The following is a 23726-nucleotide window of genomic DNA, read 5'->3' as shown; positions in this document are numbered from 1 at the left end:
GGTGGGGTGCTATCACCACTGTAGTAACTGTCAACCTCACCTTTGAGCCCTCACCGAGGCCCCAACACGAACATACCACGAATTCCGTTCTTGTAGATCACAGCGTGTGACAAACTGCAGCGATGCAGCCCTCCCAAGGCTACGATGACGAGGAGCTCTCCATCTCGCTCGCTCCTTCGAACAACCGCCGTACACAGAACAAGCCGCCTGATGCCAGCTCCGGACGCTCTAACCGGCCGCGGGAGGAGGTTCGACGCCCTACTGTCCCTGCACGCAAAGCTGAGCAGCGCATAGGTGCATATGATATCAAGGGGACGCTGGGCGAGGGCTCGTTCGGCAAGGTCAAGCTTGCCGTGCACCGTGTTACTCAGCAGCAGGTGGCGCTTAAGATCATTGCCAGGAAGAAACTAATTAGTCGCGATATGGCGGGGCGAGTGGAACGCGAGATTGAGTATCTACAGCTGCTGAGGCACCCCCACATCATCAAACTGTAAGGTTCACTATCGCTGGTTGTTTTGCGGTTACTGACAGACCCCGCTAGGTATACCGTCATCAAGACACAAACCGAGATTATCATGGTCCTCGAGTTCGCCGGCGGCGAACTATTCAATTACATTGTTCAACATGGAAAGATGACGGAGACCAAGGCCAGGCGTTTCTTCCAGCAGATTATCTGCGCCGTCGAATATTGCCACAGACACAAGATTGTCCATCGGGACCTCAAGCCCGAGAACTTGCTGCTGGACAACGATCTCAATGTCAAGATTGCAGATTTCGGTCTCAGCAACATCATGACGGATGGTAATTTCTTGAAAACTAGCTGTGGAAGTCCTAACTACGCAGCCCCAGAAGTAATTAACGGCAAGCTCTATGCTGGACCTGAAGTGGATGTGTGGAGTTGTGGTGTTATTCTTTATGTTCTCCTTGTTGGACGATTGCCTTTTGACGATGATAACATTCCTGCTTTATTCGCAAAAATTGCGAAGGGTCACTATGTTGTCCCAAATTATATGACCCCAGGCGCAGCCTCACTCATCAAAAAGATGCTGGCAGTGAATCCAGTACACCGAGTGACAATCGATGAGATCCGCCAAGACCCCTGGTTCTTGTTAGACCTGCCAGCATACCTGATGCCTCCAGTAGAGGAATTCATGGATACTGGCGTGGATTCCGGGAAGGCCATAAACCCTCAGGGTATCGCCCCAGGAGCTAGCCGCGCTGTGCAAGAGAAACTCCACGACGCGGTGACAGAGAAACTCGGAAAGAAGATGGGTTACGGAAAGCAGGATGTTCAGGAGGCACTTGAAGCTGATGAACCGTCGGCGATCAAGGATGCGTATTTGATTGTGCGAGAAAACACAATTGCACAAGCAAATCGTGAGCCTCTCCCATCTGAACCTCATGCCCCTAATTCCATTCTTCCCGCTAACTATTACGTTTTATCAGCAAATATAAACGCCCTCCTAGGCTCCTCTCCACCGGCATGGGATGAACCTCTATCTTCATTGCGTGACAAGTCCATTGCGACTGTGTCGCAGAACGCTGTTGGCTCGGGAGACGCGGATGAGATGTCCCTGCGTGCAAGCCTGGGTGGCCTCACAATCCAGCCCTCAGCCGAGCAGGCATCTTCGAGGTCTGGCTCCATAAATACGGTTTTGAGTGGCGATAGACCTGTTAGGCCTTTCATTAGCAAGATCGGAATCCTGCCAAGTAGCTTGCCAGCATACCATCGTGCGTATATGGAGGCACGTAAGACCGGTAAGGATGTACCTTCGTCATCGCCAATGGTGGATGTCGACCACGTCGAGACAAATCGCGCCAAATCGAGTGAAGAGCAGGCCGAGACAGCTAGACGCCTCAACCCGCATTCTCGTAATCAGCTGAAGCTAGACGAAGGAAACAACAAGCCTGCTGCAATGACCCCAGTTCCTCAGAAGAAATCCAAGCCGACAAAGTGGCAATTCGGTATTAGATCTCGTAACCAGCCCCTGGAGGCCATTGGCTGTATTTACAGGGCGCTGAAGAAGCTTGGTGCAGAATGGGTCGTAGATGAGAATTATCGCCAAGTTGCCCAGAAGAAGAATGACAACGAGAGGTACGTAGTCCTACATGATGCTGGAGCAAGGACTGACCACTACAGACAACGAAAACGCAGCTTCGGCTCCAACGATAGCGACTCTGATGATGGCGGCTCTCTACACCGCTTCAATTCCCAAGACAACCTGGCGAAGGACTTCCCTTACCCGCCAGGCGCACAGTACAAACTCCCCGCGGATCCATGGGTGCTTCGAGTCCGCTGGCGCAAAGGAGGCATGTATGCTCCCGGCACAGTCCCGCCTGGGTCGACTCATTCCTCCCAAATTGATCTACGCCGCCAGTCTCTCGCATCTATGAGTAGTGTTTCGGGCTCAGGACCGTTGAACGATCCGGAGGAAGGTGTTATCATGCACCTCGATATCCAACTGTACGAGATGGAGCAAGGTGTCTATCTGGTTGATTTCAAGTGTGCTGGTTATGAGACCGCGGCGGGGGTTATGCTCGAGGAGAAGGACGTCACGTCGCCGTTTCCGTTCCTAGACCTATCGTCTACGCTGATTATTGCTCTTGCAGAGGCGGATTAAGGACCTGGCGTCTACACTAATCATTACTCTTGCGAAGGCGTATTGAAAGGGTGCATGCATATGTATGGTACAGGAGCTGGGTTTGGCGTTCGGCGATGGTGCGGTTCTATGGTGGCGAATATGCGTGATTATCATGGTTGGCGTCGGATTGCAGGTTACAATACCCTGGCGATCGTAGAAGACGATCACCACATTCAACTATTGTTTGATTGCTTTATGATTGCATGATTACCTATAGTCAAAACTAAAGATTTGATTTATTATGAATACATGAGTAGTGTACAAGGGTATATATTAGTCGTCTTGTCACCTCCGCGTTGCCTGCCCAGGGCTCCAAGCCTGTGGCTGCCAATCCTCGCTCGGGCCGCCACGTGCATTCTTCCATGGATCTCCTTTTGGTGGTGAGGGGGTTGCTGGCTCCCTTCTCGCCGCTTTCTCCGGGTCCGACACTCGCGGGTTTGTATACACCTTCGGAGGCGGCCCTCCACTAACCTTCATCCGCTCAGATTCTCGGTCAAGAATCTCTTGTCCACTTGCAACTGGACTCGTAGTCGTCTTTCCTTGTTTCCCTTCCGCAGCAGCGTCGCCCCCCATCGTAGGCCCTCCCGCATCCACACCCACCCCAGCCGTCCCCGTCCTCGTCTCGGCCTGACCCGCAGCAGTCGCATTGCCCATTCTTGGGCCCGGTCCCATCTGCCTCATGTTTGGCCCACCCACCAGCCTACCCTTAGCCTCCCATCTCTCATCTGCCTGCGCAGCCAGAACTTTAACCCTCTTCCGCCTAAGAACGTCTAGCTCCTGCTCCGCGATCGTTGGAGCTGCTTGGCGCGTATGCCGCAACCACTGGTGCCACGCGGGCGTGATATGTGACGAGACATCCGAGTACTGTACGTGGGGTGGGTAGTCGACGATTCGGCGCATGCGACCTGGGGAGAGCGTGTCGCGGAACTCCCAGTATGTGTTTCCCTGGAGGTCAAGGCCTGGGCGGATAGTTAGCTTTGGGTTGGAGCTGGAGAAGAGGGTGTAGGGGGACTAACCGACGAGAAAACGCTTGCGCCAGGGGAGGCGCATCGATTTCCATTTTAACCAGGCTTTACGGAAGGAGCTTGTTGGGGCGGACATGGTTGGTTTGTTGATCGGGACTTCGTTGCTGGGGATTTTATTTTGGAGGGCGAGATATCAGGGTGTTCAGCCACAGCGGGCGGGCTGTGTGGCGCAGGCCGACAGACGTCACATTCCACGCACGCTGTTTGTTGCCGGCCTTGTTCTCGTTGACGGCTAATATAAATAAGAGATGCGCCAGGAGCTGTACTTTCTTTGTCAATATTGTTCACCTGCGATACTTCACAGGCACGACTGTCATTTCGGAAACTAGTAGCGGCCCTCGATCTGCTACTCGAGAACCATCGTAAGCGCATAGAAGCGCAAGTCAGACACAACACGGCGGATTCGGATTGATTTGAAAGCGAACAACACAACACATATCAAAGCACATATTGTCAACCTTCTAAGAAGCCATGGCGTCGGTGTCGTCGCTAGATAAGGACTTGCGCAAAATGCGCTTGGACAAATATACTCCACAGGCAGCGAATGAAGTGCGGGGCTGGATAGAAGGCATCCTTGGTGAGCGACTCGCCGGAGGTGACTTGCTCGATGCACTCAAAGATGGCGTCGCGCTATGCAAGTATGCATCTCTAACTCTTCTTAATACTTCTCCATAATCGTTAACCAATGGTAACAGGCTCGTCAACCTCGCTGTTCCGTCTCCCGGCGTGAAATTCAAGGCCTCGGCCATGCCATTCGTCCAGATGGAGAACATCTCGCTCTTCCTCCGAGCCTGCCAATTGCCGCCTTTAAATCTGCAACCACATGACGTCTTCCTTACTGTCGATTTATACGAGCAGAAAGATCCCACGCAGGTGCTACAATGCATTGGCGCATTCAGCAGGGTTGCGAACCAGGTGCAGCCATCGAGGTTCCCCACTGCTATTGGGCCGAAGTCGAGAGCGGGAGTCATGAGCCCTCAAGGCACCGGAACCCCAACAGTTGGAGGAGGGAGCTTTGGGAATAGGGCGCGAGGCGCTAGTACCACAAGCAATACGTCTTCAGCTTACAACCAAACCGGGCGTAGTGGCGCTATGACACCAACACGAACAGGCGAGGCAAACACCGGGCGGTGGAGTCCAACAAAGACTGATAAGTTACCCACTTCACCAGGTGGCGGTACTAGCAGCTGGAGCAAGAAGACAGATGAAGGTGTTACGGCGCCGGCTTGGAATATTGCACAATATGGATATATGGGCGGCGCGAGCCAGGGAAATATGGGCATTGCATTTGGAGGTCGGAGGCAAATTACAAGTGCTGGGCCACACGTACCGAATATGGCAGAGAAAGAGAGGAAAAGGAAAGAGCAGGAGGCCGAAGAGGAGCGGCTGAGGGTGCAGGCGGAGGAGGCGGAGCACCATAGGCGAATTGAGCGCGAAGCTGAGGAGGAGCGTGCCAGGATTGAAGAAGAAGAGCGATGGGCGGCGGAAGAGAGGAAGCTGAAGGAAAAGGCAGCTGAAGAGAAGAAGAGATGGGAGGAGGACGAGAGGCGCTGGAAGCAGGAGGAGGAGAGACGTCAGCAAGAAGAACGAGAGGCTGAAGAGCGCCTAGAGAAAGAAACGCGACGATCACGGGCGACTTCCGACGCCCGCTTGCAAGGACAGTTTCTAAGTCAATATCAAGCAGAACGTGGCCTCGCTCGTAGAGATCGGAGCAAAAGCCCAGGGCCGTCTGGTAGAGTTCAAGAACTTGAGCGTGAGCTTGAACTTGCACGAGATCGTGAGCGACAGTATGAACGTGAGCGCCAGGAGAGAGTTAAATCGCGCGATCGCGACGCTACCGAAGCCCACGACCTTTCGTCTCGCCTGAATCAGAGAGAGCCGTCAAGGACGCGTAACCGATCTCAAACCCGACCACGAGCCCTGTCTCATAAGAATAGTGAAGATTCATGGGTCGCTGATGAGCGTGATTATCTCCGCAAAGAATGGTCAAAGCAAAACCACGCCGATACTCCTCCGCCGAAACCCACGCGCAGCAACCAATTTGCTGGCGAGGCACCACCGCCGCAGCCTCCACGGGGGTTCCAACATACCGAGGAGGCTGCCCCTTCAAAGCCACCACGTCCGCTACCTGAGCCAGTAGCACCCATTCGAGTTTTGAAAAACAACACTGGCCCATCTTCCCGCCCGCTGCCTGACCCTTCAGTCTATCAATCCCCACCTTCAACAGCAGCGGCACCTCAGAGCCGCACAGACCGATACCTTTCTTCCAACCCCGCCCCACAAACCGCGCAGCCACAAACAACCTACGCATCCGAGCTAGGTGCCTTTGATTCCACTGCAGAGCGAGATGCCGAAGACCGCCGGCGAGCAGCATCCCAGACGAAGACCAAAGCAGGTGGCTGGGCCTCCAAGTCGCTCCTAGAGAGGGAGATGGAGATGGAGAGAGAGCGACAGAAGGAATGGGAGGAGGGCCAGAAGGCAACTGCGCAGGCGGCGAAGATGGGAGGACAGACGGATGGAGTAGATGGAATTGGCGGAGGGATTGGAGGCCGATGGGATGTGAATCAGTGGACTGGGTATACAGGTGGAGATGGACAGAATAGGGGGAATCAGGGGATTGGGGCCGGGAGGAGGCAAATTGTGGGGCCCAGGCCACCGCCGCCAGGACGTTGAATAGGGAAAAGTAAAGTGTAGAGCTTGACAGCTGTAAATAGAGTTTCTCTAATTGTTCACACATTTGGGACAATACTGGCTAATGTGAGAATATCATCACTTGTTAACTTCCCCGATTAACTATCGATCACGAACAAGTACGCCGTGTGAGTGACAAGACACCTCCTTCCCCACGACATAAAGGCGAAACAAACCCCCAAATTCCCCATGAGAAACAATCTCTGATTTGGTGCAGGTATTGACTGAGCTTATTGCGACCTTAAAAAGGCGGCATTGTATAATCGCAAGTCGTAAATATGGCATATTAAAGTGTATACGCTATCCGTGCAACTGAAAGAGCTTCGGGAAGAACAACTGTTAACTTCTACTCACATATATATCGCCATACTTAGTTATGGATCCGGTTTCTGCGATTGGAATCGTTCCAGGCGTTGCTGGTCTCGCGGGTCAAGTATTCTCAGGATGCATCATAAGTAGGCAGCTGTCAATTTCTTATCAATATCCATAACTAAGAATGTATGGCAATACAATTTATTATTACTGCTAGAGATATCCCTAAATATCAGCAATATTTGGTTCTAAGACTACGGCTCTCAGGAGAGATTGTTGGCTTGGAGTGAGGCGTCCGGGCTGTTGGATTATGAGCTACAGAATAGTTCAAAGTTGTTGGGCTCCAACGTCTTTGGACTTCACAGATCAACTGTGCTGGATCTGTTGGTTCGGATAAAGGTGCTCTTTGAAGAATTCGAAGGCAAATACGCCACAAGAGGTTACGCGCGAAGTATTCTAAAAGAACGGGGACAAAAGCCAGGCTCAACTCTAGAACTGCTTCTTCAATATCCTTCTTGTATAGCTTGAGAGGAGAAAGACGGTTTTTAATAGACGCATACTTGAGTCCCAAAAATTGCTCAACACCGTCAACCAATTTAGGCCCTACCTTCCCAAACATGGGATGAGTGAACGTTGCAGCCATAGTGACTGGAAGGCGGCGAAAAATTAGTTACGTGGTAAAAGTCGTAACTCCAAAAGCTACACTCAAGAAGGCCCTGAAAAAATCTTTTCGTTTCTTTCTATTATAGAGTATCAAGAAGAGAAGGATTGTGTTGCCTGTTATTCTGGGCCTAGAGTAATTTAGTAGCAGGGGCAATAGCGGGGAAGGGAGGAGTTTGCCTTTCCCTTGCAAGAGAGAGATTTAATAGAACGTTTCGAGAAGCTAATGATTTACCATGGCGGTGAGGTAATGACCATATGGTTGTAATGCATAATCATTCTCTTCTGCAAGCAATAGATTTTCAGGACAATGATTCGAACGAAGTCACATAGGTATAATTAGAAATATGATTATATATGTTCCGGCCCAACCGTGAACTATTCTGGTTCATGAACTGGCCGGCCCAACCATGATTTTTCCGGTTTACGGTTGGGCCGGCCCAACCATGAACTCAGCCCAACCATAAAGTGGCGGTGTAGAATAGTATTATAGAAATCCTACTTCCTACTTCCTACTTCCTGTCTGTAATCACGATAATTATGGCTACTATTGCTTCGATTAACCCGTTTCCAAACGATGTGCGCACTGCTTTTGAAGCCTATATAAGCACCTCTACTTACTACAATCGTGAGCAATTATCACACGCAAAATGGAGCCAAATACGTACTATTCTTGAGAATCCTACAGCCTATATCCCATATAATAGGGAGACTACAAACCTCAAAAACCGTGCGCAGTCTGCCTTTGAGCTTATTAATAATAAGCTCTATAAGCAGAGCGATATACGACATCTACAGCCTCGATATATTGTTCAAAAAGCAGAGGTGTTTGATATCATTGCGCAAGAACACCTTAAGCTCCTACATGCAGGCCGGAATAAGGTGTGGCCTACTATAGAGCAACAGTTCTATGGAATAAAGCGAGAGGATGTTGAGTTTATACTCAAACGGTGTAAGAATTGCACCTTAAACAGACCAAATACTACAAAAGCTCCATTAGTTCCTATTATAAGTGGACGAGCGTGGGAGAGGGTTCAAATTGACCTAATTGATATGCGCCACGAACCGTCAGGGCAGTATAAATGGATTCTTCATATAAAGGATCATTTCTCAAAATATACACAGCTTTACCCATTGAAAAGCAAGCACGCAGAGCCAATTTCAGACTGCTTTGCTCAATTCATTGCAGCTTTCTTACCTCCTAAGATTATGCAAGCTGATAATGGGAAGGAATTTAAGGGAGCTCTACTCATTCTACTACGGAAGTATGGAATTCAAGTAGTAAATGGAGCACCACGGTCACCTCAAACGCAAGGCCTTATTGAGCAAGCAAATGGGGTAGTTGAGAATAAGCTACGGGCATGGAAAATGGACCATGGGTCTACAGAATGGAAGGATGGGCTACTTGAAGTAGTGCTCGCTATGAACACCCAAATCCACTCTACAATTGGGTGTGCGCCAGCTGAGCTTCTATTCCGAGAGCGGAGCTCACACATCAACTGGCTCAACAGTCAGGCCCGGAAGGATCTATCAATTGGAATTGAGCAGGAAGACCCAACCATGGGCCCGATATTTGAGAGTGATCTTGAGCCCGAAGCTCTAATTGACCCACAGCTCCGCCAGGCGCCAGAGCTCTCAATTGAGCTCAGAATTGGGAGCTCCCACTCTGAGCCAGAACTCGGAATTGAGCTCGCAATTGAGAGCTCACACTCTGAGCCAGAAATTGGAATTGAGCTTCGGCGTGGGACCCGGGCTCGAGTTCCAGCTCAGCTTAGAACTGAGCTTCAGCTTACACCAGATCCTGTAATTGAGAGAGCTATAGTAGCTACTCAACGAGCAAGGATTTCTATGGTCCGGAAGTATTCAAAGAAGCATGATATTCAACACTTTGATATAGGAGCAATAGTCTCTATAAAGGTTCCTCGAGAGGATAGAACCTCAACTGATAATAAGAGGCTATTTGCACGCATTCTAGAAGAGCCTTACCCTCATAGGTATCGCATTCTTACACCTTCAGGTGTTATACAACGCCTTATACCTACAAAATCACTTGGAGTTGTAGACCAAGCTCTATGGTCTGATATCATTATCCCTACTTCTACAAAGCAAGTAACACTAGGGCTTGCAGCTAGAGAGGCTTCTACAAGCGCACGGGTTGGAATATCATGTCAATGTAAAGGGCAGTGTAGTACAAAGCGGTGCCGGTGCTATAAGGAAGCAAAGGAGTGTAGTGTACACTGCCATAACGATGACCATGACTGTGGCTATTTATCAGGTCTAGCTACTCGTACAGAAATAGCTTTAGTTGAGAGGCCTCGTCGGAAACGAGCACGCGCAGACACAGTAGGTAATACTACGTAGCTATAGATCAATTGATTACTTCTACTATTTGTGGTTCATGGTTGGGCCGGCCCAACCGTAAACCGGAAAAATCATGGTTGGGCCGGCCAGTTCATGAACGGGCCGGCCAGTTCATGAACCAGAATAGTTCACGGTTGGGCCGGAACATATACCTTTAAAAAATGATGGATCTGCTAAATTAGAACTGATCTCATTCGCACTCTTTTTGATTAATCTCAAATAAAATAAAGACAAAACTAGATGATGTTAACTAAACCACTAGAACCTGCCCTATGACATAACTTTGGTTGGCCGGGCCATCTAAATACTACATATGGATATTGCCTGTTGTTACCGTTTTGATGTTTTGATATTCCGCAAACCCGTATTTGCTTTTTGCTGGCTTCTCTGCCTATGCCGCTCTCTTTTATTCCACCGAATGGGAGCTCTGGAGCACTTATAAGTCCCTTGTTTACTCCTATCGCGAGCATGTGGAAAACCCCAATATTATTTGGCTGAATATCGCCTTATAGGAGGAGCTGATACTTGTTTACTCAAATGATATCTCTTTCAATTCTCCGTGTACCTAAAACCACATCGACTATTCGGAAATATACCTATAAACCGACCTGCAGTCCTTTCCTTTGCACCTCTCATCCTGACTAGCATCTTCAAATGTCTTCATGACCAAATCAGACAGGACGTTCTTTGCGCCCACATCTTTCCCCAGCTGGACTGCCATTTCCACCACACCTTTGCATAGCTCCATACTGAAACCGCCTTCAAAATCTTTACTCGCCGCTGCTGTTGACGTAACACCTTTGACTGGATTTTGGTCGAGTGAATTATAGCATTTCCCGCTGGAGACATTAATAACGCCTGATAGGATCTTCGGATCCAACCCGTATCTAACTCCCATATTCATTGCCTCACAAACGCCGATAATGCTCACAGCCGAGAGGTAGTTATTAATCTGCTTTGTTGCAAGTCCTGCACCTGCTGGCCCACAATGGAAAAGAGAATCTCTTTTCCCCATCGTTGCCAGAACTGGGGAAACCAATTCAAAGATCTCTGTCGAACCACCCACCATGAAAGTCAACGTTGCTGAGTAGGCGCCATTTGGACCCCCAGAGACGGGAGAGTCGGCGAATCGGCCTAGCCCAGAACTCTCTACTGCTTTTCCGACCTTTAGAGATGTGGCAGTCTCAATGGTTGAGCAATCCAAAAAGAATTTGGGCGATGCGGATGGAGCGGCAGCAAGGAGGCCGTTCGTTGGATTGGTGAATACGCCAAGGACGTGAGGCCCCTTTGGAAGCATAGTTATGATGAAGTCCGAATTATCGGAGACCTCTTTGGGAGAGGAAACGACTTTGATGGGGCCATGTTGCGAGGTTTCCAAGATGAACTTATCGATCTGTTTTTGTGAAAGTTCGCATATCACAAGTGTTGACGTTGGAGGTAGTGCTTTACGCAGATTTTGGGCCATGGGGTATCCCATTATCCCCAACCCTAGGAGTTGATCAGAGGAGGTTTGCGAAGTCGTCCAAGAATTCTGACTTACCAATGAATCCATAGTCCCCCAGAGGAAGGTTTTGTGAGTGCCCGGTCGTCTCCATTATGATCTAAGCTGAGTCGTAGTTGAATCAAGCAATTCAGGGTTGTTATTAAAGGTAGTCAATATGAGCGAATGCAAAATTGCGTTTCACTGCCCTAGTTGCTCATAAATAAACACTGTACTGCTGGATTCAAAGGTAAACATTTGGGGCGTGTCTGGCCCAACCCCACTTGAAGCTACCACTTCAATAATTTCTCCACATCGAAACAACCCCTCATAGTTCCAACACCAGAACGGGTGATCTCCCCGCACAACAATGATACGGAATTGGGATCTCCGACTGTTAGATAAATGATTTGGCCTTAAAAGCAACAGTAAATGTTCCGCCGTAAAACACTCCTGTATCTTCCAGCACTTCAAGTCCAACGCCAAACACCCCACAATTCGTCCTCTCTTACTACTGCAAAATTCAGCCATGGCCTCAGCACCTACAACCCCCGATAAATCTGCCGAGTTTGAAAAAGGAATCAAAATCCGCCGCGAAGTCCTCGGTGACGCCTACGTTGACAAGGCATTGGCGGCTGGGTCCGATCGTTTCGGCAAGCCAATCCAAGAATACGTAACCGAAGTATGCTGGGCCTCTTGGGGCCGTGAAGGCCTCACAAAGAAGCAGCGCTCCCTCCTCAACATCGGGATTCTTATGTGCTTGAATCGAGCACCAGAGTTGGCGGTGCATACGAGGGGGGCCATCCGGAACGGACTGACGGAGGACGAGATCAGCGAGGCCATCAGGCACACGATGATTTATGCTGGAGTGCCGGCTGGTGTTGATGCTTTCCATACTGCACGGAGGGTCATCAAGGAGATGAAAGAAAATGGAGAGATTGAATTTTCTACTTCTTCTTCTTAAAGAGATGCAAATGATGAATCGGGTAGTGGGAATTGTGAGGGTGGGGAACGGATTCGGTGGTTTTGGAATGAGTTTGGTCCTTGTTGCCACGTCTCTCTGTACCTACATGTGAACAATTCACTGCCTTTAATTCCTACAAACCTTATCTTATCTGTGCCAATTTCTTGAGACTTATAGGAATGGCCTCATTCTTAAGCTAAGCGTCTTCTAGGGATTTTTTTTTACGCATTCGAGTATTGATTTGTCATACCTTCGTGAATAATGATGTTTTATCGAAGTATGGAAAATATGGTAGGGATGATAACACTATGTCATTAGGGCACATGTATGTTAAACAGAACCACATAACGTTTCTATAGATGCCCAGGCCAGAACCGTCCCTCCTTTAAACTCTTTGCTGCCCAATCCACATCATGTGCAAATACAATCTCCACCTCTCCGCCATCAAGCCCATCTCTCTGAACCTTCCTCATGGTCTCGATAGTTTTTTCTGCCTCCTGGACACTGGCATGGATACAACAGGTGACATGTGGAAGTCTTTCATCACTCCATGTAGCAATGTCTCTCTCTCCAGTCAAAATACGGATATCATGACATGCGTCTCCTGCGAGTAAAACATATTTCAAAGGATGTGAGGATATGCGACAGAGCATGTTAATATGTCCAGGTAGATGGCCTGGCGCTGAAACTACATAACAAGATCCGTCGGAAAATATGTCCATCGTATCAGGGAAAGCATGAAACGGCTTCCAGGCTTCACAGAACATCTCTGGTCTTGGGTAACTTGGCGTGCTTTCCGAATCGTTTTGAAGGGGGTCTGGCAGTTCGAAAGTTCTGGATGGTGGTAATATTCCTGCCTCGAAATAAGAATGGCTCCCGTTGGTTAATTTGGTGCGTCCCGATAGTAAATCCAATGCCCCGGCCCCTACTCCAAATTTCGACGCCTTGAAATCTGACGGCATGCCCAAATGGTCCCAGTGCACATGACTGATGAGGACATAGTCAATATCGGATTCTTTTAGGCCTCCTTTAGCGAGCGATGAGATAACATCTGGGGCGGTGGTGAGTGGTTGACGAGTTTGTGCATGTGCTTGGATTTCGGGAGAGTAGGCTGATATTTGTCGCCGGATGCCTAGGTCAAAAACTATCCTCGTTATCTTACTTGTCGATGGATTCATGTGCTGGATAAGAAATGATAACGAGGGAACAGTTTTGCGAGCTTCCGGGTCTGCTGGATGAACGAAGAACCGTTCGGGGAGAGTCAAGGAGCCCGCAGAAATCGCATGGACCGAGACCGTCGCTGGAACACCATGGTTTTGTACACCCGGGTCCATTGTTGTGTTTTCTTGATATGTCTATGAGAGTTGAATATCTCGAAAAAGAGAAGTCCCGCCCGGAAAGATCAACCTTCAAAAATTAATCAGAAGATCGCAAGTAATTCACGGAAGAATGAGTCCAATAAAACTTAAAACCTAAGATGGAGACGGAACATATGAAGAGAAGATAGGAGTCAAATCTGATAATTGCCAGAGTAAGGCCCATATGCATGTTATCCCCCCATACAGTACTAGTGGATTTAAAGCTATGGAGTGTTGGGGTAACGAAATAGGACGAACCCCACACATAACAGACCTGAAATTTAGCCACGGGCCTCCCCGCTTCTGTGCGGGGCAACCTCAAATTTGACTAGTACGATAATTGCTTTGGTTGGCGTGAGACCGCATAGACAAGCCAATGAGTTCTAGACCGGCGAACTGATGGAGACAAGTGGGGATGATGATCCAGAAGCAAACTATTAAAAATCACACTTTACTCTCTTAACAATTGTGACGCTCTCGGGACGGGACCTTTCAAATCCTCAATTCCCGTGCGCATGCACCTGCATTAATAAAAATTCCCGCAATCTGGTTGATGGGTAAAGACCTTGTCTGGAGATGGGGATGGGCGTGCCGTGGGTTGTGGGCTATACTAACCCGATCTAGCAATTATGGCCCCCGCATCCATTCTACTTCTGGGAATAGCCTCTAAAACCCCAAACAGAGCAGCCCGCACCGTAGGCGGGGGTTCACGCAACCAAAAGCAGCCTAGAATCGATTTCCATCACACTAATCCTTTAACGCCGGCGACGTCCAGGCCACCCTAGAAACAAGGACCACCTGTACATTGTATTGGACCTTGGGCTTGGCATTTTATAGAGAAACCAGTCTGCCTCATTTTGAGTCGTGATTCTATAAAGATATATCCAACTCCCCCAGATTCCCCGCAAACCCCAGATTCCCCGCAAAACCCCAGCTTTTTCTCCAACTCTCTTTCTCTGGCGAAGCTTCTCACTATACGCTACGCTTCTTTCTTCTTCCCTTAGAACTATAACACAACAGACTCTCTTCAACATGCCTCTGGGAATACTCGAGCCGGGGCATGGCAGAGATGTTCGAGGAACTGTTGTCCTAGATGACCTCGCTGCAAACACCGGCGTTGATATCGGGCTCGATGTCTCAGTCCTCAAGCATGGTAGTGGAAAAGTATGAATGAGTTTTGTACAAGTCCTAACAGGCCGTTCAAGCTAACTTGCAACAGTACTCTCATATTATTCTGAATCCTCAACCATCCGATGATCCAAACGATCCCTTGGTATGATAGATCTGTGCCTGCTAGGTGCTTCTAGCCATTGCTAACACTGAGTAGAACTGGGCCCAGACCAAGAAGTACACCACCATTACTACAATCCTTCTAGCTGGTATACTCAGTGCTGCCGTTGCAGGGCCTCTTTTGTCCGCAGGAACAGTCGTAATCGCTGCAGATCTCCACGTTCCAATATCTGCTATCTCATTACTCACGGGGGAATCGCTGTTAGTTAGCGGATGCTGGAGGTCAGTACATCTCTTACCTCATATCTGAATGGGGGGCCATTGTACTTTTCTGCAAGGCTAACACGTCTTAGTATTGCCGTTTCCATCTTGTCTCGTATCTATGGCAAACGATCTCAATACCTGTTTGCAACATTAATGAGCGTCGTTGCAACTATCATTTGCATTGCTAGCTTCTCCTCCGGTAGTTACTCAACACTACGAGCAGGGAGGTTGGTCACTGGACTTGCAGCCTCTGCTTTTGAGTCGATTGCGTTTGTCACAATTGTAGATCTGTAAGTATTTGGAGCCTTAATAGCTGTGTCTGTGAATTTTTATCATGGCTAACAGCACTATAGATTCTTCACTCATGAGCGTGGAACATGGATCTCAGGCGTAATCATAGTCCTTACGGGCATTTCGAACCTGTCACCTCTTATTGCGGGACAAATCACCAACAATCTTGGCTGGCATTGGAATCTTTACATTTATCTTATCTTTGCCGTCATAGTTTTCTTGATGGTGGTCTTCTTTGCTCCAGAGACAACCTTCAATTCTCCTCGCAACGCGCAAATCACTGCGCAGCTCAATACTGAACATAACATGGACGAAAAGATCAACGCAGCTCATGAAGAAGTACCCTCTATAACCCCATCGACAGCTCCCGTTTACAAGCCAAAGACCTATCTTCAATCTCTAGCTCCATTCAGCGGGACGTATACAGAGCCAAAACGCGCTTTGGTTATGCTTGCTCGCCTCATGCTTGTACTGCTGAATCCCGCGACTTGGTTCGTTGTGGCAACCCAATCTATGATTACCGTAAGTGTACAATAACAGCCTTTTTTTGAACCGATTCTAACCAGCAACAGGCTTTCTGGGTCGCCATCTCGTTCACTCTCGCTCAGATCTATTTCCCACCACCATACTTGCTAAACCCGTCTGGGGTCGGCTATCTATTTGCAGGCCGTATGTAACAATTGTTCCGAATCATCGTTCTGGGTCGCAGGTACTAACGTGGTATAGCTTTCGTCGGAGCCATCCTTGGATGTGGTATCATGTTCTGGCTCGACGACAAAATCGCCATGCGGCTCGCACGACGCAATGGCGGTATCTACGAGCCTGAATTTCGCCTTCCTGCTTTCATGCTTGCTTTGGCCACGGCTCCTCTCGGCTACTTCCTTTTTGGATGGTCCATCGGGACTGAGAAAGGCTATGTCGTAGGTGCAGCTCTTTATGGCGTAGCTGCTATTGGCGTCTGCGTGAGCAACGCAGCTGGAAGTTCATACCTCTCGTAAGTCGAACCTCCAACGTGCTGCTTCCACCCATAGATGATTAACATGAGCAAAAGTGACGCGTTCCCTGACATTGCTACGGAGGTGTTTGTATGGTCATCCTTCTCCAAGAACCTGTTGTTCTATGGCTTCTCGAACTTTATCAACGACTGGGTCACCACTAGTGGAGCCCAGACTGTGTTTTACACTCTCGGTGGTATTTCCGCAGCCATGATCCTGACCAGTGTCCCAATGTGTAAGTCTCAATCTGCATAATTGGTCACTCTACATCTGTATTCTAACACCCTTTTTAAGATATCTTTGGAAAGAAGAACCGGGATATGTGGAGTCGTTGGGACTTGATGGCTAAATACACCCCAAAGTAAACATCGGGAGCCTTAAAACGGATGTTCCTGCTGTCATTCGAGACCTCTCACCGGGTTTATACTGTTCGGGTCTGCAGTCCTTGAAACACCCGAGCATGGAATCTGGTTAATCTTCATCCGAGAGAAATTACTACCTCGCGGTTGTAATCTTTAGAGTGTGTATCATCGTTAGGAATGGAATATTTATTTCATCTCGCAATTATTTGCCAATTTCATTCTTCCTAGCTGTCACAATTGTACAGGAGCCTGACATAGAGATTATACGGATCTTGTAATGTGTGAATGAATGTGACCCATGAGCCTTCAATCAAAGCTGCATCCATATAGTCAGCGCCTCTTCAAATGCAAACCAATGTACACGCGCTTTCAAACGATTGATGCGCGGGTTTTCTGACGCTGGTGAACCTCAGCCATGCAGCCAAGGATTCCTATTTCCTGCCCGCTTTCTAATAAATAGCCCCATTTGGTTGTCATCTCAGGCCATAAATTCGTTTCTCCATGTAGCGGAGTTGTATGCAACTTGCGCATCCTGCAAGCACTCAATCTCAAACCATGCCACAGCTAGGCCCCAACCGCATTGCACATTAAGTAGGTATCATCAGTATACAGTATTTACAAAGATCTGCACACATGATCTAAACACCTTCGCATATTCCGGAGTAACTACCTCCATGTCAGCGCTATTGCAGGGTATTCGCTTTGCATTTTCTTACCCTTCCAAACGTAGCAAGAGCTGTTTAGCATAGTCTCCCAAACCTCAGCGACTACTGAAGGGAGGTTATGAATCTTTGGCCGATACCCGGCATCACGTAACATGTCTATCAATCGCCGCAAAATGGTCTCTTCCATTTCGTCAGCCGGTGCGGCATCGGCCTCGTTGAAACGACTCGTCCAAAGACAGAGCAATACACACAAGATAGATCCGAGAGGAACATGCTCAACGCTCCAGTATAACGGACCTGTGCGCGCGACGAAATGCGTCCCTTTACTCAGAGGTATCCGAAGGGTCTCCAGACAATAATTCATAGCTTCTGTCATATCAAGAGATCGATGTACTTGACTTCGAAGATGCCACAGGGCGCCAGCAGTGGCTTCTGGCGCAATGTCATAATCACGAAGCTGTAAGCCAAAGACACGCAATGGGAGTGCAAGCTCAACCTGAACGTGTCGATACAATGCCAAAGCATCAAATGTGAGCGGGGGTTCAGATGTTAGCGCCCCATGCCCACTCGTACCAGTGGCCCTACGTCTCTCTGATCCTTCTTGAAAGCAGTCCTTCCACGCCCGAAGCATTTGCCTTATCTTGTCTTTCCAAGGGCTTTTGCTGTCATTGTCGCCTACCCGAGAAAGACAAGCTGCTTGCCAGAATTCCAAATAAACAGCAGCAATTAAAATGCGCAATTGAAAAGAACCAAAATCATGGATCTTCCCTGTTGAAAGGATAGACAGAGCTTCATCGAATACTATAGGCGTTATCGACGCAGTGAATAGAGCGTCGGGAGGGCCTGGCCGTTGCTGGGTCCACTCATCTTCCTCGCATGGAAGTCGTATAGTTGAGCAATCATGGTTGAATAGTAATGGATTAGAACCAAAAGCAGAACTGAAAGCAACGGACACGATGTAAACGACATAGAAGAGTCTGGAGATGTTAGCGATATATGTGACGGATGGGTGTTCTGAAACCTACCTTTTAACTTCTTCGTATCCGTGCAAGGCATCTGGCAAGGTCCCTAATTTGATATTGCTTGCAACCTCTGTCTCAGCGTCCTTTAACAAATGGGTTACTTTCTGTAAAACCCACCAATTAGCCAATGTCCAAGGTTTTCACAAAAAGCCTAGCAACGATGCCATAAATATGATATATAGAACTTACTGCGACAACTGAACTCTGCAGATTGCTAGCATATTTAACGCCCCTTGCATCTCCGCTCCATGCCGCGAACATCATATTCAGAAATTCGGCCTGTACATATTCCAAAGGAGTCTTCGATTTTGAAAATGCGGTCTCTTCCTCAAACTGTTTCAAAATACGCTTCGATAGGCAGTGCAGGCTAAACGCAGTCTCATGCTCGGCCGCATATATCGCTCCAATAGATGCCACCGAGAGTGTCAGGGCGGGAAGCTGTGTCCAGAGATCAAAAGATAATTGATGTAAAAATGGAAGCTGTGGCATGCAATATTTGAAGTAGAAGTCTATGTACCGGAGAAATGCGTTTGTTGTTGGGAGTGAATCGGGATGGGAACAAATCGATGGGTATATAGTATGCAATTTCTCAGCATACGGCATCTTTTGCTCTGAGCTATCGCTTCTTTCATTTTCCCCGTTCATGTACCGTAGTCTTTGTTCAGCACTAGATGTAGATGTGTTTTGGCTGTTGCTGGTCTCCCCTAGGGCAGGAAAACTTTGCACAGAGGCTGGGGGATGAGACTGATCTGCCCTTGCAGGTGCCTTAGACAACAACTCGGCATCAGACAATAGCTGGCCATTATTACTACTTGCAGACTGAAATCTGAATGATTGTAGAACGCTCGAGGGACTGAAAAGAGGGCTATAAGAATCTCCGAATGCATTATTGTCAAGGATCACACGGCTGCCAACACCATCATCGAATGAGAAGTGGCCATTATCAATTAGCCGCTGTTCTTCTGTCCAGAAAATATCCACATTGTCGGAACTAGTAGGTTGAAAAGTATTCGTAGTAGCAGAGGTTTTCAGAGGCGAACGATGCTGTATATCTGTTGCTGCTGAGTTCCGAGGCATCGTGTGCCCATTAGGAGGTCGACTGAGCAGGTCGAAATTATTTTCGTCAAGGATACTAGGGCTACCAACACCATTATCATACGGAAAATCCCCATTATCAATCAGCCGGTGGCTCTCTGTCCAGAAAAGACCCACGTCTTCGGAATTGGTTGTTTGATGAGTATTCGTATTAGTAGAGGGGTTCAGAGGCGAACGATTCTGTACAGTTCCGGGGCTATGAGTCGGTGTGCACTTGTCGGAAGGCGAGCTCACCGAACCAACCCGGTTTTGAGGCTGCGATAATTGTATCGCAGAGTTCTGGTAGGCTGGATCGGTGGTCATGTTTGTTGGTCGGGTTGATTCTAATGTAGCAGATATTGGGCTCTCTCCTGCGACTGAAATTTAGCCTAGTACGTATGCCACGGTTTTTGTTGTATATATTTAGCCCGACGATATCGGAGGAAGAGAAGAAGAGGTAGAGATACATACCATATATTTCTGACGAAACGCTACTTTGAGATGGTCGTCGTTGTGCAATGGAGTCGGTGTTGTCCCGGTAAGTAGGGAAGTCTACCAGGATTGAAGACGGGTGTGCAGCAGACCTTGGTGCTTCGGCTTGGATTTCACCATCTTCTCCAGGCCCTCCTAAATCTGGGTGGAAGGACTTCAGATGCCGGGACAAAATATCTTTTCGAACGAAAGCTCTTCTGCAAAATACACACGCAAAGGGTCTCTCTTTGGTGTCTACGGAGAAATAACGATTAGAGAAGGAATACGCGCAAGGGCCGTGGATTATACTCACGGGCGCGTTCATGCCGTTTCAAATGTTCTGACCGCGTAAATGATTTGGAGCAATGGGAACATTCGAAGCGTCCGGAATGATCTCGCACTGATTTGCGCCGTGAGGCAGGCTGATGCTGCCGGTGAATTGAGAATACGGTATTCATCGCCGCGTCATGGCCGTCTTCCCGACGCAAGGTATGATGGCCAACGGAAAGCTGATGCGGGGGTTTGAGTGCAGTCTCTCGATCTTTCCTCTCTTCTTTCTTTCTCTCTTCCTCCCTTTCTCTGTTTCTCTTTCTCTCTCTCTTTCCTTTTTAATTCCTCAATCTATCTCTCATACAGGTTGTAGATAGCTAAGACAAGCGGTAGAAGCAGAGATAGAGAGTTGACGACATGAATGGGGATAGAAAGAAAATGGGGGATCAGGTGAAGAGCTGGGGGCCGAGTATGGGGATGAAAGCGGGGATGTTGGGGAATGGAGGGGCTAAATTGCCACTAGACAGACCCTAGCGATTTCCTTAGACAAGCCAAGTGGCACACGAGTTCCATCCCAGCATCTCTCAGCATTGGGTCATCTGCCCTGTGGGTCTCGCTACAGTCAACTTACCAGTCGACGAGCCTGCCTGTGCCGTTCCAGACCCGATCCCAGTTGCGGGTCGGAGCTCTCGGAGCTACATTCTGGAAATCGGACAGTTGCGGTTTGAGGTAGTCGGGGACAAGTCAAAGTGTCGGAAGGAGAGGAGTTGGTATGTGAACATAAAAAAAAACAAAAAAAAAACGTTCATGCAAAAACGTTCATGCAAAAACGTTGATGCAAGGCGGCAATTGATAGTAGTGGGAGAGAGTTGTGGGGGCAGGAGAGAAAGGTTGGGAGATGTAACCTTGGTCGTTGGAGTAACTGGAGCGGGAGCCCTGGTGGGTATATATAGGCATGCAGGATCAATTCCAATATATTTCGATTCCTCACCTGCTCCAAGCAGAAGTGCGATGGTACGAGTACTCGTCCGACGTTTAGCATGTGTTTTGAAGGTCATCTCATAATTCCGTTTACGAGAAGGGTAGATAGTTGAGCTGCTTGGCTTGACGATGCAAGTACTGCACTGTATCTGACCAACCAATACAGAATGCAAAAGGGCTGATTTGGACGAGGAGGATCCATGGAAAGGAGTTAGAAAACGAGCGAAAGATAAGGAGTCTGAGAAAAAGCTATAAATTGCGTGGAATTGAGATCCATGAATGATTGGCATATTAATGAGGCCACGGAGGCAGCAGCAGATACCTTGCTCGTCAAAGGGTGAGAGTTTCTGTTATTTGATTACTTCAACGGCGCTGTTACTTTAAATGCGATAGTACCCAATGGCTGTGTCTGATCCCCATCTCCCACATCCCCCCTTCCAGGAGCTCACATCGTATCGTCCATCCTCCCGACGCCCAAGACCATGCACTCCACATATTCCACATGCGCGCGTCCCGTGCTTCAGGCTGGTACCCCACCTACCACCGTAAATAGAGGCACTCCCTGTTTGGAAATGTCCCCCCGCATTGCCAATGACGGCCATCGTTATTTGACGTGGGTTACTAAGATGGAGGGAGACTTCGAATTGATATTATATATTAGGTGTAAACCGGAACTCAAGCTTCGACATTCTAACAGGCTATTCACTCACAATCTTATTATTTCATGCACTTCTATTACTTCATCTCTAGCAACATCTAAGAAAAATGAGCGGCTCGACGCAGGACTATCAAAACATCTTTCATTGGGCAGAAACCCAGAAGGATGCCACCATTCCATCTTTTGCCGTGAGGAAGAATGATCCTTACAAGGTATGATCCAACAGAAATCTTTCCGGGGATACGAGGCTGACATTACCTTCATTAGTACCAACCAGGTTTCGACAATAGGTAAGGATTATTATATGAGACTAAACGGTAAGAAGACTTACTTTTGATATCAGCTTCGAATCTGAGGCTATTCCGGGAACCATCCCACAGGGCCAGAACAACCCGAGATGTGTTCGCTTTGGCCTCTACGCGGAGCAGGTGACTGCTTCGGCTTTCGTTGCCCCGCGCCATACCAACAAGAAGGCCTGGCTCTACAGAGTTCGTCCTGCCGTTGCACACCAGGGCTTTGTAAGTTTGCACCTGAGGTTATTGCAGACATATTACAGAGGTAAATACTCATGCAAAATATTTATAGGTTGATATGCCGGACAACAATGACACCGAAGCGAACTTCCTACCTATCAACCCTCGAGTCCACCTTTCGCCCCAACAAGTTGCATGGCTGCCATTCGAAATTCCGACAGGTGGAAAGACGGACTTCATCTCGGGCTTGAAGACGGTAGCTGGGTCCGGCGATCCGACTCTGCGCGAGGGTATTGCCACTCATATGTATATGGCCGATCAGTCCATGGAGCAACGAGCATTTGTCAACTCCGACGGTGACTACTGCATAGTTCCACAACAAGGCAGTCTTGACATCCAGACCGAATTCGGGCCACTTTATGTCCAACCTGGAGAGATCTGCGTCATCCAACGTGGGCTGCGATTTCGAGTCAGTCTTCCCGATGGACCTTCTCGAGGATATATTCTCGAGATCTGGGGTTCTAATTTTGAGCTTCCCGAACTTGGACCTCTTGGAGCCAATGGCCTTGCTAATGCCCGGGACTTCCTTCACCCAGTTGCTCAATATGAAGTGAAGAAAGAGCCGTGGGAGATCGTCTACAAGTTAGGAGGAAAGTTCTTTAGCAGTAAACAAGAGCACTCGCCCTTTGATGTTGTTGCATGGCACGGGAACTATGTGAGTAAAAACCAGTGCATTGTGTGTTGTGATGTAGAAAGAAATATACTAACACCTAATATAGGTACCATATAAGTACGACCTCACGAAGTTCGTAAATGTTGGATCTATATCCGTCGATCATATCGACCCCTCGATCTTCTGCGTCTTAACTGCGAAGTCTCGCGATCCTACAGCGCCATTAGCGGATATTTTGATTTTCTCTCCACGCTGGGATGTGGCATCACACACTTACCGACCCCCGTACTACCACAGAAACGTCGCCTCGGAGCTTATGGGGCTCATATACGGTGAGTACGGCGGACGGTCTGACGAGTTCCAGCCAGGCGGTGTATCCTTCGAGTGCGGCGTAGTTCCCCATGGCGTGGCCTACGAGGAATTCAAGGCCGCATCAGAGCAGACACCGCCTGAGATGCAGATATCTAAGGGTGCTATTGCATTCATGTTCGAGTCCTCCCGACCATTTACTATTACGGACTGGGCCTGGAACAGCGACAAGAAGCATGAACATGATCCAAAGATGTGGGATAACCTGATTGACAATTTCTCAACTCATTCCAAGGAGGTTGAAGAGATCATGGCAAAGACTAGGAAAATGGAGCTCAAGTAGTTACAGCGTGCTTTATTGATAGCAATGATGAAATATTTTGCATATGAAGCATCTAAATGCAGATATAATAAACTGTCTGAATGCATTCACTCATCGGCTGTGATCGATTCGGGCCAGATATATAATTCAGATATGAGGTAGACATAATTTAT

General features: G+C 48.4%; 9 protein-coding genes across 9 annotated transcripts; 5 read left to right on the top strand and 4 right to left on the bottom strand.

Moving 5' to 3' along the window:
* The first annotated feature begins 40 nt into the window (after positions 1-40).
* Positions 41-2909, top strand: SNF1 (ATP binding). The gene is made up of 4 exons (XM_018274172.2): positions 41-490; positions 542-1377; positions 1447-2095; positions 2141-2909. Exons 1-4 carry the CDS (start codon positions 123-125, stop codon positions 2619-2621), a joined length of 2334 nt encoding a protein of 777 aa, XP_018130921.1. The 5' UTR covers positions 41-122; the 3' UTR covers positions 2622-2909.
* On the bottom strand, positions 2829-4026 carry VE01_04702 (uncharacterized protein). The gene is made up of 2 exons (XM_018274171.2): positions 3659-4026; positions 2829-3601 (listed from the first exon to the last, which is right to left on the bottom strand). Exons 1-2 carry the CDS (start codon positions 3741-3743, stop codon positions 2928-2930), a joined length of 759 nt encoding a protein of 252 aa, XP_018130920.1. The 5' UTR covers positions 3744-4026; the 3' UTR covers positions 2829-2927.
* VE01_04701 (uncharacterized protein) lies at positions 3527-6463 on the top strand. Its single transcript, XM_018274170.2, has 2 exons — positions 3527-4305; positions 4363-6463. The coding sequence occupies exons 1-2, from the start codon at positions 4139-4141 to the stop codon at positions 6338-6340; spliced, it is 2145 nt and encodes a 714-aa protein (XP_018130923.1). The 5' UTR covers positions 3527-4138; the 3' UTR covers positions 6341-6463.
* A 3808-nt stretch (positions 6464-10271) lies between these two features.
* VE01_04700 (uncharacterized protein) lies at positions 10272-11286 on the bottom strand (the record flags this gene model as incomplete). Its single annotated transcript, XM_018274169.1, has 2 exons — positions 10272-11179; positions 11232-11286. 2 exons carry the CDS (start codon positions 11284-11286, stop codon positions 10272-10274), a joined length of 963 nt encoding a protein of 320 aa, XP_018130922.1.
* A 227-nt stretch (positions 11287-11513) lies between these two features.
* Positions 11514-12180, top strand: VE01_04699 (uncharacterized protein). Its single transcript, XM_018274168.2, has one exon. The coding sequence runs from the start codon at positions 11701-11703 to the stop codon at positions 12133-12135; it is 435 nt and encodes a 144-aa protein (XP_018131061.1). The 5' UTR covers positions 11514-11700; the 3' UTR covers positions 12136-12180.
* A 263-nt stretch (positions 12181-12443) lies between these two features.
* Positions 12444-13966, bottom strand: VE01_04698 (uncharacterized protein). Its single transcript, XM_018274167.2, has one exon. It carries the CDS (start codon positions 13467-13469, stop codon positions 12489-12491), a length of 981 nt encoding a protein of 326 aa, XP_018131060.1. The 5' UTR covers positions 13470-13966; the 3' UTR covers positions 12444-12488.
* A 324-nt stretch (positions 13967-14290) lies between these two features.
* Positions 14291-16814, top strand: VE01_04697 (uncharacterized protein). Its single transcript, XM_018274166.2, has 9 exons — positions 14291-14657; positions 14713-14766; positions 14821-15005; positions 15077-15277; positions 15341-15800; positions 15851-15947; positions 16005-16272; positions 16330-16508; positions 16568-16814. Exons 1-9 carry the CDS (start codon positions 14526-14528, stop codon positions 16636-16638), a joined length of 1647 nt encoding a protein of 548 aa, XP_018131059.1. The 5' UTR covers positions 14291-14525; the 3' UTR covers positions 16639-16814.
* A 9-nt stretch (positions 16815-16823) lies between these two features.
* On the bottom strand, positions 16824-20626 carry VE01_04696 (uncharacterized protein). Its single transcript, XM_018274165.2, has 6 exons — positions 20181-20626; positions 19868-20122; positions 18512-19767; positions 18326-18426; positions 17352-18277; positions 16824-17301 (listed from the first exon to the last, which is right to left on the bottom strand). Exons 1-6 carry the CDS (start codon positions 20323-20325, stop codon positions 17237-17239), a joined length of 2748 nt encoding a protein of 915 aa, XP_018131058.2. The 5' UTR covers positions 20326-20626; the 3' UTR covers positions 16824-17236.
* A 1093-nt stretch (positions 20627-21719) lies between these two features.
* On the top strand, positions 21720-23596 carry VE01_04695 (uncharacterized protein). Its single transcript, XM_018274164.2, has 5 exons — positions 21720-21988; positions 22044-22066; positions 22120-22294; positions 22362-22964; positions 23029-23596. The coding sequence occupies exons 1-5, from the start codon at positions 21884-21886 to the stop codon at positions 23572-23574; spliced, it is 1452 nt and encodes a 483-aa protein (XP_018131057.1). The 5' UTR covers positions 21720-21883; the 3' UTR covers positions 23575-23596.
* Positions 23597-23726: the final 130 nt, after the last annotated feature.

The sequence above is a fragment of the Pseudogymnoascus verrucosus genome, assembly GCF_001662655.1.
Source record: "Pseudogymnoascus verrucosus strain UAMH 10579 unplaced genomic scaffold scaffold_18, whole genome shotgun sequence".
Taxonomy (NCBI): domain Eukaryota; kingdom Fungi; phylum Ascomycota; class Leotiomycetes; order Thelebolales; family Thelebolaceae; genus Pseudogymnoascus; species Pseudogymnoascus verrucosus.
Note: the sequence above shows the minus strand (reverse complement) of the source record. Positions and strands in the feature narration are given on the sequence as shown.